This window comes from Rosa chinensis, chromosome 6 (genome assembly GCF_002994745.2).
Source record: "Rosa chinensis cultivar Old Blush chromosome 6, RchiOBHm-V2, whole genome shotgun sequence".
NCBI lineage: Eukaryota > Viridiplantae > Streptophyta > Magnoliopsida > Rosales > Rosaceae > Rosa > Rosa chinensis.
Genome location: NC_037093.1, coordinates 55,752,674 through 55,766,557, shown reverse-complemented (window position 1 = coordinate 55,766,557; position 13,884 = coordinate 55,752,674). Strand labels below are relative to the sequence as shown.

Below are 13,884 nucleotides of genomic sequence, written 5' to 3'. Positions count from 1 at the left end.
CCGTCTACTTCGAAAGCTCGAGCCAGATTAATTTGCAGCCGAATGCCCATTCCAAATCACAAGGCCCACTGCAAATCTCAGTACATTGGGTCCGGATCAAATCAACACACTCCATAATCTGAATGTCTGCAAAAGAAATACATTTGACGGATTCAAAAAAATACATACATCCGTCGAACACAAAAGTTGGTACAAAACCAGAAATACAAATTCAGATGAACTACAGTGGTTTGATCCCTTCACAGGGTATGTAGGCAATCTAGCGACCCACTAGATGCAACCGCAACTCCAAACAGAATCTCTGACTCCACCAGGCAAATTCGACCAGTCCCAAATGAATCACTGACTCTAGTCAAATTCTCCCAGCACCAGAAAATCAAATCATTCCCAAATCACACAAAATTCAAAGGCTCTAAACCTTTCAAATCTCCCAAAAAAAAATCCAAAATAAATGGGTCATCTACCCATTTAAATCTCAAATGCCGGAACTACATGTGGTTTGATCCCGCAAAGGGTATGTAGGCAATCTAGAACCAAATCTATCTAGATGCAACCGCATCCTAAACACAAAATCGAATCCCTGATCCACTTAAACCAAATTCGTCTCAAACATTACTCTCATTCCAAAATCAAAGCCCTCCAATGAGTCATTCACTCATTGGAACTCTTGAACTATGAGTGGCTTGATCCCTCTCCAAGGGTATGTAGGCAACCCATTCAAATATCTGAATGCAACCGCAAAAACAAATAAACACACACCCATCAATTGGTTTCTTCATAAATGGAATCAAAGGGTATTTCCCTGTAACAAGGGATTGTAATTAAGAGACACATTCTGTCTTGAATGGGTCGAACCCAAAATAAGAAAAACTCTATTCACTAAATGAATACGAGTGAAATTATGTTGGGTGACATTTATGCTCACTGTGTGCAATTTTCTCTCAACAGATCATAATCGGATGAACATGATGAATCGGAGAAGTAGTATGATGGGAATGATATGGCTCGGTACTGTGGGGAGGGAAGATTAGGATCTATGAGATCGAGCTCAATACTATTAAAAACTTCTTTCCCACATGCCTAGCTATGTTAAAAATTTTGTACCAATGAAATTCTTGTCCCTAAAAACTAAGCATCACAGAGAATTATGTTCAGTTGTGCACTTGATGTCTTTCTGTCTACATTAATTCTGCAGGTTTTCTTTTCTCTTACTAAAAGCATCTTATATTTGATTTGAGAGTTGGCGGATCTAGGTATGGGCTGGGGATGACTCAAGCCCTCCCCAAACTTTTGGGTTGAAAAAAAAAAATATATATATATATATATATATATATATATATATATGATGTATATTTTTTGTTTATATATATGTTTGTTTAACAAAGCCCACCTAAACTCCCGAATTATCGAAGTCAAACTCCTCTCTGGCTCTCCCATTCTCTCCGTCCATCACAAATTCTCATTCTTCGTCTTCTTCTTCTTCTTCTTCTTCCCAAAAAGGCCTAAATTCCGGACTAAATTCAATCTTTGAACACTTGAACTCTCAGGTTCTCATCTCCCCACTCTTGCATTCCCACACTGAGCATAATTGTTCTAAAAAAAAATTTTGGGCTTCGTCCAAAGGAACACATGAATACGTAGCCCTCCCCATTTTCGAATCCTAGATCCGCCACAGTTTGGGACTCTATATATATATATATATATTCTGCTTATGCTTCTTCTTCTTCTTATTTCATAGGCAGCCAGAGCATGAGGTATAAGCTGTGATGCTGCAACCTGGTCCTTTGGGAATCGTAGAACAGAAGTTTTTGCTGAGGACTTGAGGAGATGTGCATGGCAGATACTACAGTTGAATGGGCAGTGCAGAAGTACTGCCCGACGATCCTAGAGAAGACCAGTTGCATCTTAAGAGATTATATTCAGAAGTGATATCCTTCTTTTGGTGCGTTTGGATGAGAAAATTATAAAATCTGTAGGAATTTATAAATGATGGAATCTTTAACTCCATCAATCTAAAATTCCATTAATTGCAATTTCTATTGTTTGGTTTCATCTATTTAGGATTTGAAATGTGTAATAAATTAAGAAAGTTTAAAACAAATAAAAAGATAAAATAGAAAAAAGTCTTTTTTTTGGAAATAAAAATTGAATACTGCAAAGGAATTCATAAATGACATCTATTTTGGTGGAAATTGAAGTGAGAAATTTAAATAACGAATTCCTTCATTTTTTTCCACAGAGAATTTTAAAATTTCCAATTTGATATGCCAAACGAGGGAATTGGCTTTTAAGAATTATGAAATCCTCACTTTTAATTAAATTCCATCATTTTTTCCCTTATCCAAACACACTTATAGTTAATTGGACAATCAAACTATGTTGTCATGGCATCCGTTTCATAATTTTGAGTCTTCAAGAAACCTATCTTGTTGTTTTTTATACATATACCTAACTAAAATTAAAATTGGGTTTTGGCCCAATAACAGTACTTGGAACAAACCCTAGCATCATGACCCAAAGGGTTCACCGATGCTGTTGACGGACAATATAAAGTGTCTAGAGCTTAATTTACAGCAGTTAGAGAGAAGGATTACAAAGATCTAGGAATGTTAATTAACAATTCCGGATCTGTATAGAATTTTCAAAACCCGAACACAATATAGCAGAATGAAGATGGATTTGTGGTAATTGTATTACAGTCATGGATTCTCACTCATGGATTCACACATAACTTGTGTTTATGTGATGACTAATAAGTGAAACAATGTAGGTTGAAAGAAGAAGAAAAACCAGGTACAGATAAGTTCCCTGTGTGCTTACATTTATTTAACATACTATATGAGGGAGATCACATGAAATTAAAACATAATAAAGATCCCGTCCAACCTAGATGGAATAACTTCACCTAACTCGGCCTTTCTAAGTATAGATTTTTTTTTTTGTTGAGAATTTTCTAAGTATAGATCTAGTTGTACAAGATCATTAGAAATGCTAGCTATAGCTCTAGAGTACAAAATATTCACTCCCTTCGTGATATATATAGAGAGGGCCCTTCCACCCCTCCCCCTCCCTTTTTATTTTATTTTTTTATTATCATTTTAAGAAATGCTTTGTGGGATCCACTTTTCGATCTCAATTCTACATTTTGACCGTTCAGTTTTTAAGTCCTAATGCATAGATCACCATTGCAAATTTTCAGCTAAATTGATGTTCGCTAAGATATCAAACTAGATTAAATCAATGGCGAACCGAATCTGTCCAACCTACACCGTTTATGTTTATAATTGTAAATCACAGTTATAAATGACTTAATAATTATCAATTTCACTAAATATTTGCAGTGGTAATATAGTCATATAGTCCTAAAAACCAAAAAGTTGAGATGTGGATATGTGATCGAAAACTAGGTCATATACACAAAGCCCTTTTAGTGAGAGATTCCTTTTTCTTCTTTTTTTTGCCATTTTAAGGGATTGCTTATTAAACTCACTCTATCTTCATATAACCATATATGGAGGATCAAGAGAGGACCTTCTTAAACTTTAAAAGTGAGGATATTTTTATTTTTAGAATGTATTTTAACAATCACAACCACTCATTCTATAGTTACCTACACACATATGAATCCTACAAAAAACTAGCCAAATCGGAAAACGTTTAACCATTTGATTGACACAATGTTAGTTTTGATTTTATTTGATGGATTACATTTGTTTACACAATTTTGAATGACCAAACGATTATGGATTTAGTTATTTTTTGTAAACATCATTCTTGCATATGAATCTAAAGGATCAATAGTTAAATGACGTGTAAAATAACAAAAATTCTCAAATTCTTAAAAGAATGATTTTCTCTATATATATGACACATAGGGCATGGTTGTTGGGAGAATGTTAAGTATACATGATCAGGACATAGTTCCCAAACCAGAACAACAAAATTGATTTGTGGAATATTACCATGAGTTTTCAGTGATGAAGGTCTCTTGTTCTCCTATGTGTAAGGAGTAAATACGACTGATTTTATTTACCATGAGTTTCGAACCATTTAATTCGGAAGAACAAGAAGAAGAACAAATGAGAAGAATTGGGCAAACTAATCTGGTAGAGGATCAGGTACTCTACGTACTTTATTTAACATAGTAATATAGGGAGATTACATGAACTTAAAAATTAAGCTCCCCACTCCAACCAAGTGGGAAAAACTTCACCCAGCTCTGCTCTTCTAAATAAAGAACTAGTAGTACAAGATCATAAAAGTTTGCCAGCCATATCTATATAGAGTACAACATATCATCGAGATGATAATAAACCCAAAGGATCGGGAGGGAGGGAACACGAAAACGTACTGTTATTTGTGGTCATGACTATAATATAGATATAACTAGAGTAGTATATATACTACTGTTGGTTCCAGACCCAAATGGCATTGGCCGCTAGGAGCCTAGGCGCAAGCTGATTTCTGAGTTGGAGGGTCATGACCTGATTAGCTCCACCAACGAACTGTTGGCCTATGAAAACAGCTGGCACACTTGGTTCGCATTTCAGCTGCTCAACTAGTACTCTCTCTATTACTTGCCCATTTGGGATTTGATCAAGCTCATACACTGTTGGATTCGCCCCGTACCCTGCTATCAGTGACCTGATGGAGTGGCTCATGCAACATGTGCTCTTGCTGAAGATCACCACTGACTTTCCGGTCACCATGCTTGTTATCGTATCCATTGCAAAAGCTAAACTTTTTCAGTAGTTTGAACTTTGAAATGCGGGTGCTATATATGATGGAAGTGACTTTGTGGAGGTGACGAACTTTGAGCTCTCACTTGGGTCTATTTAACGAGTGGTGATCATGGCAATACTGTTTCTCAACCAGATAGAATAATTACTGATTGGCCGTACCAAGGAATAACATGATTGATAACCAAAAGTCATTTGATTCTCATTTTATCCTTTTAGGATTTTTATGCATGATTAGTCGATAAGGACTCTTTAGCTCTTTGCATATCCATTTATTAGGTAACTCTGGATTTAACACAGCTAGATCCATCCATCCATCTGCATAACTTTTCTTTTCTGGTCTGTTCTGGTCAGTCCATCTACATAATTAGTTCTGTCAATGTATTATGTATGCATTAGCTTGGAATAGACTCATGTCAACTCATTCCATGACACATGAGCAGATTTCAGAGGAAGGCAGATTTGAAGATCTTTCTAGCTAAAAAAGAAAGGTCATCACAAATGGATGCTGTCAACACGGAACCCCGTCGGAGTGTCTCATGACTCATGTGTCATGAAATATGTGCAAGGTTGAGTGCGTAGTGAAGCCTGCTGCGATTATGCAATAATTGAGAATATGCTTCTTAGTCATGGTCTGCACCCATATGAAGAAGAAAAATCAGTCACTGCTAATAACTTCCCAAAAACAGTGCTATTTATATTCGTATACTTTTTTTCTATCCTTCAAGTCCGAAATTATAGGGGGTAAAGCTTACACATGAAAACACCTGTTATAACAGATTTGCTTACAGAAGAGAAGAGAATAAATATAAATCAAATTCAAAATGTGGCCGGAACACTCTTGACCTAGATATTCCCTTGTTAATAAACTTGCATACGTACTTAACGCAATTAGAGTCTAACTATTAGACGGATCAATTCGTCATTAAGGGGGACAATTGCTAATTAAAATTTTAAAAAGCATTCATTGGCATATTTACAAGGGGGAGAAATAGTAGAAATGATGCCAATCAATCTTTGACTATATGCAATTAAGCTAGCTAGGGTTCTATCAAATATTTAATTGGAGCATTTGTCATAGAATAATATGCTGATGTGGAGAAGGAAGATGGGTTTATCCAAAAAGGGAAAAGATTCTCTTCCAATTCGGTCGAAGCAAACCGATAGCGATAACCTAAATGCTTAGAAAAACAAGTTGTACTTACATAGGCATTTAAGGGCATAATTAGCTATAATGAGCCACGCTCATGCTACCGCTAGCGGTACCAACTCCCGCCAAATGAGTGACCTACAGGAACACAGCCAAGCAGGCTACCGCCTGAGCCCCCGGCTTGCCCCCAGATCACCGCTGACGCGCCGCGCCAAGACAGCATCAGAAGCTCTAGAAGCTGGGGACTGAAGCATGTCAGTTCCACATCGAAAACATGAAGAAGATCAGCTTCTTCTTCACCTATAAAAGGTTCTCTCTTCTCTCCTCATTGATTATGCATTTAATACTTACATACTGTTATTTTGTCAACATAAATACATTGACTAACTTAGGCATCGGAGAAGAGAAGATCGCCCAGCGCGGTCTCCCTCTGACGCCCTGTGTATTTTACGTGACAGATAGCGGGAAATCTGAATATCCTAGGTAACGGTTCGCCCATCGGACCAGCGTTAACAAAGGTTTAGCTACCGCTGAACTTTAAACATTAACATTGGCACCGTTTGTGGGAATCCTTGAACAAAAAGCCATCCCACCACAACACCCACCATGACTAACGGTAGCGAGGAAACGCTGAGGAGCAAGCGGATCAGTCCGCCAATCCCCACCCCACCAACCCCACGATCAACGTTAATCCAGCGGTTAACGTTAACCGTGCACTATTCAACACGCCGGTCAACCCCAGCGGGGAACCCCAGGCCAGTTACCAGATCCCAACTCAAACTTCAGCGGCGGCTCAGCCGAGCAGTAGCCGCCCTCCGGTGCATGACCTCGCCGCTATGTATGAGCTGGCACTAGCGGACCTTCACAAGGAAAATCGAGAGCGCGAGTAAGAGCGCAGAGAAAAGGCCGAGGCACAAAAGCAAGTGGCCACGCTGATGTCCAGATTTGACGAGCTGAAGAAGGCGCTGGAAGCAAACGTCAACCCAGCGCAGAGCGAGCAATCGCGGAGCACCAGGCGCAGTCAGCCCAACATCGGCGGATTGGTACCCAGATAAATCATACAGATGCAGGTACCGTTGAACCCACCAGAGCTACGAGGAATGGGACCACCCCCGGAACCCCGACCAATGTTGGAGCAAGAGGCGGAGTCACAGCCGCACACCAGCCGCTCAACAATAAGGGCCAGAACCGAGGGTAATATACTTGTCCCCAGGCGAGATCTGGTTCAGCGGAACATCCAGGCAGGACCCGATGGAGACATAACCGCCCTAATACTGGAGCGGATGCAACAATTAGAGCAAAGGCTAATCATGGCCGAGGCAGGCGCCCCAGCGCCAATACCAAATCCACTCTTTGCGTCCAGACCAGGACCACTCACCGCCAGGATCCTGCATGCCATCCTCTCGGCACACGCAAAGACACCAAAGATGTCACATTACAGCGGCATGACTGCCTTTGTCCATATGGACACCTTCAAAAAAGTCACCAATAACAAGGGCTTCGATAACGCTACCCTCTGCCATTTGTTCAGCGAAACGCTGGATAGTGAGGCAATGAGTTGGTTTTTTGAGTGTCCGCCAGGGTCCATCAACTCGTTCAATGCACTATCAAATGCTTTCCTCTCTCAGTTCATCCTATTGGCTGCCGGACACCATAATACATCTAAGCTTTTCAACCTCAAGCAGGGGGCGGAGGAAACATTGAAAGCGTTTGTCACCAGGTGGCGAGGTGCAACGTCCGAGTGCCGCGATCTTGATAAGACAATGGCGCTCGCAGCTTTCAAGCAGGGTCTCCTCAACGGACCATTTCTCTATCACCTCAATTACAACCATCCAAATGCCGCTTACGACCATGTCATGAGCGAGGCTGTCATCCATGCACAGGCAGAATTCATTACATATGGAGAAACCCCCCACCACCACCAACACCTGTAAAGTCCACCCAACCCTCCACTAGCCATCAGGAAACCGCTAGCAAAACCTCCGCCACGCCTTCAACTGATAAGAAGAGAGAATGGCAGCAGGGCAACTACCAGAGCAAGCGGCAAAAGGACCAACAATACAATAGGGGCAAACGCTCATCTCATGGGGATAACCATAATAAGCAGGAGTCATCCCAGCGGTACGCAGTGTTTACAGTCCTCACGGCCTCGTACGAAGAAATATACGACCAGTGCAAGGACTAGATACCGTCACCACCCCCAAGGAAATACCCAAGGGTGGGAAAACCCAGAAACACTAGCAAATGGTGCAAATATCACGAGGACAGCGGCCACAACACTAATAATTGCAACGCCCTCAAAACAGCCATTGAAACCTTATACCGAGACGGTAAGATGGAACAATTCAAGGTACACAAATCACCACCTGTGATAGCTAACATTGAGCCCTTGGGCCGCATCAACACCATTGACGGTGGTGCTCCCATCACCAACATGTCTCATAGGGAAAAAAAGCGCTATGCGCGTGCTAATCATTCCAAGGAGGTGTGTAATATCCGTTATGAGAGGTCCGCTAAACTCCCAAAATCTGGTTGGGAGCCCATTACCTTCTCAGAGGAAGAGGAGCACGGAGTACATCTGCCCCACGACGATCCATTCTTGATCAACGCCATACTCGATATATGGTCAGTGGGAAGGATCCTTGTCGACAGCGGGTCCGCTGTAAATGTCATCTTCAACAAGTGCTACGACAAACTTCGGCTGAACAGAAAACTACTGCAGGATCATGAGCCGCTGCTTAGCTTCTCCGGTGACGTCACACAGCCATAGGGATGACTACATGCGACTGGTTATCGGTGCCAGTCCACGAACGGCAGAGATCCATACGGAGTTCATTATTGTGGACTGTTTCAGTTCATACAATGCTATCATTGGTTGACCGGCACTTAACAAACTCAAGTGCATCATCGCCGGGTACATGCTCCTCATGAAGTTCCCCACTCCCAACGGAACAGGCTGTGTGAAAGGAAGTCAACAACTAGCACGAGAGTGCTATTCCACAACCGTGGCACGATCAGCGCCCCGCCATGAAATCCTAACAGTGGGAAATCATGCAGTGGCACCAGATATCTTTGAAGACCCCAGAGATGATGAGAAGAAGTATGTCAAAAAGGAGACTGTCAACCCAGAAACATCCTTAAGGGTTATCAGCATCTCCGACGAGCACCCTGAGCGGACAGTCTGCATCGACGCTCAGCTAGAACCAGAGGTAGAGGTTGAGCTCACCCAGTTTCTACGCGACAACGTCACCGTCTTTGCATGGTCCTATGCTGACATGCCAGGCATCTCCCCCGAGATCATCACTCACAAATTAAGTATCAAACCATCCGCCTACCCAACCAAGAAGCGGCGAAGGGCCTTTGATGAGGAGAGATACTGGGCTATAGGGGAGGAGGTTGCCATGCTCCAGAGCATTGGATTCATCCGCCAAGTAAATTACCCTCAGTGGATTTCCAACTTGGTCATGGTCAAAAAACCCAGCGAAAAGTGGCGAATGTGTGTTGACGTCAAAGGCCTCAACAAGGCATGCCCCAAGGACAGTTTCCCACTACCTCGCATAGACCAACTGGTCGATGCAACCGCTGGGCGCGAGCTACTCAACATGATGGATGCCTTCTCCGGTTATAATCAGATCAAGATGCACCCTAGTGACCAGGAGTGCACCTCCTTCACCACCGACAAAGGCCTATACTTCTACAATGTCATGCCGTTCGGTTTGAAGAACGCCGGTGCAACTTACCAGCGGCAGATGAATGCTATGTTTGCTGAACATCTGGGCAAAATCATCGAGGTCTACGTGGACGATATGTTGGAAAAAAGCATAAAGGCAGGCAGACACGTGGCAAACCTCAAAATAATATTCGCCATTCTCTTGGCCTACGGTATGCGCCTCAACCTAGAAAAATGCTTCTTCGGCGTCACCGCCAGCAAATTCCTAGGTTACATAGTCAGTGAGCGAGGCATAGAGGCCAACCCTGACAAGGTACAAGCCATCCTCAACATGAAGGCTCCAGAATGGAAGAAACACGTTCAGAGTCTCCAGGGCAAACTAACCGCCCTCTCTCGGTTTATCTCCAGACTTACTAACAGATGTCTCCCATTTTTCACAGTCCTGAAGACAACCCACAAGAAGGTCATCGACTGGAACCCGGACTGTGAGGCAGCGTTCTAAAGCTTAAAGAAGTACTTGGCGGCAGTGCCACTCCTCTCTGTTCCTGTACAAGGGGAGACACTATACATATACCTAGCGGTATCACAGACAGCGGTAAGCTGCGCCATTGTCCAGCGGGAAGGCCAGGATAAGCTCCCTATATTCTACGCCGGCAGAGGCATGAACGGGGCCGAAACAAGATATCCACCCCTGGAACAGCTCGCTCTGGCACTCATCGTCGCCTAGGCCCACACAATTCATGTCTTAACGAACCAACCGCTGAGGCAGGTAATGCAGAACCCTAAGCACTCGGGCTGTCTCAGCAAATGGGCCATCGAGCTCATCGAGTTCGACATTGACTACAAACCAAGAACCGCCATGAAAGGCCAGGCGGTGGCGGACTTCATTGCTGAGCTCACTGAGCATCAGGTTGAACGCAACATGGAGGCAGAGCCCAGCACGGAGCTGGTAACCGCTGAAGGACCAGCCCCCCAGCAATCGGACTGGAACCTACACGTGGACGGCTCTGCTTGTGCCAAGGCCAGCGGCACCAGAATCATCTTAATAGGGCCAGGGGGACTAAACGTGGAATACACATTAAAATTCAACTTCAAGGCCTCAAACAACATGGCGGAATACGAAGAGCTCATTGCCGGCCTACTCCTCCCCATCGACTCAGGGGCTGACAGAGTCAACATATTCAGCGACTCCCAGTTAGTCGTCAACCAGGTTAATGACAGTTTCCAGGCCAAGGATTAACAGTTGGCGGCATACTTAGGTTACGTCAAGACGCTCATCAAAAAATTTAAATTTCACACCATCACGCAGATCCCCAGGGAAAAGAACGCCAAGGCCGACTCACTAGCAAGGCTAGCAACCGCCCAACAACACCAAAGTCCAGCGGACACAAGGGTGGAATGTCTTGACAGGCCTAGCATCACAAAAACCCTAGCGGAAATCTTCAACATTAAGGTCAATCCCAATTGGATGGACGAGATCATCAAATACAAGTGCAATGGAACATTGCTAGAGGACAAGGTCGAAGCACGACAGCTCAAGCGAAGAGCAACCCGTTACAACATCCAAAATGGCAAGCTTTACCGCCAGGGGTTCATCCACCCCAACCTCCGGTGTCTAACCCCGGTAGAGGGAAATGTTGTTCTAACAATGATACACGGCGGAGAATGTGGCAACCACTCAGGCGCCAGGTCCTTGGCCAATCGCACAATGCGACAAGGCTACTTTTGGCCCACGCTCGGCGACGACGCCAGGAGGATATCCAGATCTTGCCACAAATGTCAACAATATGCTGATCTCCCACATGCCCCGGCGGAACCACTGTCGATCATCATTGGTCCATGGATTCACTCAACGTGGGGCCTTGACTTGATGGGAAAATTCCAAACCGCCAAAGGCCAATTCAAGTACATCATCGTCGCCATCGACTACAACAGCCAGTGGATAGAGGCAGAGCCACTGACGGCAATAACTACTGCCAAGGTAATTCACTTCCTCTGGAAGAACATTTATTGCCGCTATGGTATCCCCCACACAATCATCACAGACAATGACACACAGTTCAACAATAAGGAACTCATATCTTTCACTGCTAACCTGGGCACCAAGATTAGTTTTGCATCTGTCGCTCACCCCCAAACCAACGGTCAGGTCGAAGCAGCAAACAAGATAATCAAGAAACTGCAAAAAAAGAAACTCGATGACGCCAAGGGTTTATGGGTGGAGAAGCTTCCGGAAGTTCTGTGGGCCATTAGGACTACCCCAACTTCCGCCGCTGGTGAAACACCATTCCTCATGATGTTCGGAACTAAGGCAGTCCTACCCATGGAGGTAACTCAACCTACCGCTAGGGTCAAAGGCTACTGCCCCGAGACCAACGGCGAAGGCGTCAACCTCAACAGAGACCTCCTAGAGGAAAACGACACAAGGCCCATTTGCACAATTTGCAAAACAAGCAGCGTGTATCGCGTTTCTACAACGCCAGGGTCAAAACCCTGAACCTCCAACTGGGGGACTGGGTAATGAAGGAAGCCATTCCACCGCCAACAACACGCCGCCCAACCTGGGAAGGTCCATACAAAATTGTGGAAGTCGTTAGCCCCGGCACCTTCTACCTAATGGACAAGAATGGCATCACAACGACCCACTGACAGGACCCACCCCAGATTTCACCCCGAAATCCGAAGTGGCCCTGCGGGGCCCACCTTAGAAGAAATTCTACCAAAAATTTGGCAGAACTTCCCCTAAAAGTAGGCTACCCAAAACCTGTAGGAAAACATTTACACTTCTAAATTATCTATCCTTATTCTCCTGGAGCCACCCTGCTCCCCAAATTAGAACATCAACCAAAAATCACATAACACAAATCACAACTTAAATAACATTAATTTCCTCAGGTAATCAGAGCAATTCTAACAGCAAGGGTAATCAAGGAAAACCTAAATCAAATAAAATTGCGGAAGCCATGTTGACTATGCCTCAACTCCAATATACGCCCGGCCTCAACTAATTTCGCCTGCAAATTGGGCATTTGAAACCGAAGGGCCCAAGGGAAAGTAATTGAAAAACATGTTAGAGTGAGTGGACAAAAATAAACGACTAAATAAATAAATTAAAAGAAAAGGAATTGTATTACTTCCCCACGAATTTAAATTCGTAAAACTTCGATGCATGCAACGTTTATAAAACGTATGTCTTTAAAACTCGGAGTCTCGTGAAAACATATTAGTCTCCGCTGGCTAAAAGAATCGGACTATCCCCGCTAGTCAAGTAGCAAATAAAAGGATATGGGAAAGGGATGTCACCATACGGGTAAAGGAACCCCTAACTTCGACTGCCACCCACACATAGATTGTGTGAGGAGGAGACTAATAACCTCGACTACCACTCACGTGATGAGGAGAATAAATCACCTCGACTGCCACTCACAAACACAAAGTAAGTGAGGAGGAGAATAAGCTACCTCAACTGCCACTCACAAACACAAAATAAGTGAGGAGGAGACCTAATCGAATGGCCCGAGTATGGTGACGAAAACATTCAAAATCCATAAAATCTGAAAGGCTTCCCCAATCTCTCACGAGAAAATATATATCCCAATGACGTGACCCTGCATGCCAAAATATTCTCAAATTCGTAACCAAAACCGGAAATTAGTATAAGCAAATCTCAATTCCAAAAATCTCTCAAAAACTCCAAGAAACAAACCAAATCCAAAAATCATTAATTAGGCATTCCCAATGCCAAAACCGAAAGTCAATAAATAAATGAGAAATCCAACTCCATCGAAAACTCATCTCGAAAATCTTCCTGAAATCCAAAGTCGACGATTAAAAAAAAAAAATTTAATCCCGAAAATTTCTCGGAAAACGAATCGCTGGAAACCATATAATAATCATATTCTCCAAATCGAGCATAATAGACTTTGATTCAAAAATCCCATTGACATAGTAATAAAATATTTAAATTCGTTTAATATGCTCGATAAATTAAAACAATAATTTAAGTCACTACTTCAGTTCCCAAATCAAAACAAGACAAATTAATAATAATTTTCTGAAAACAAAATATAATCACATGGAATTAAATAACTAAATAATTAATACGGGAAAAACAATTGCATGCATCCTTATTTAAAAGCAAAGGTCCACTCACAGTACCATTCAGGTGATCACGCATACAAGTTCCTTCATCGAGCAAGAGTTCGGTATGTCGCTCTGTACACAATTATTTTTCGTGAATAACTATTTAACAATTAAATAAGATTCCCAAAATTAAATCCTCATAAATCATCTCTCCACTTCTTCTCGGATTCATCCCAACTTTT

The 13,884-nt window shown here is 42.9% G+C and overlaps 1 protein-coding gene across 1 annotated transcript; it reads right to left on the bottom strand.

Annotated features, from left to right (window-relative positions):
* Positions 1-4,097: 4,097 nt before the first annotated feature.
* LOC112169139 (monothiol glutaredoxin-S6) lies at positions 4,098-4,827 on the bottom strand. The gene has a single exon (XM_024306117.2). It carries the CDS (start codon positions 4,725-4,727, stop codon positions 4,404-4,406), a length of 324 nt encoding a protein of 107 aa, XP_024161885.1. The 5' UTR covers positions 4,728-4,827; the 3' UTR covers positions 4,098-4,403.
* Between the last annotated feature and the right edge of the window lie 9,057 nt (positions 4,828-13,884).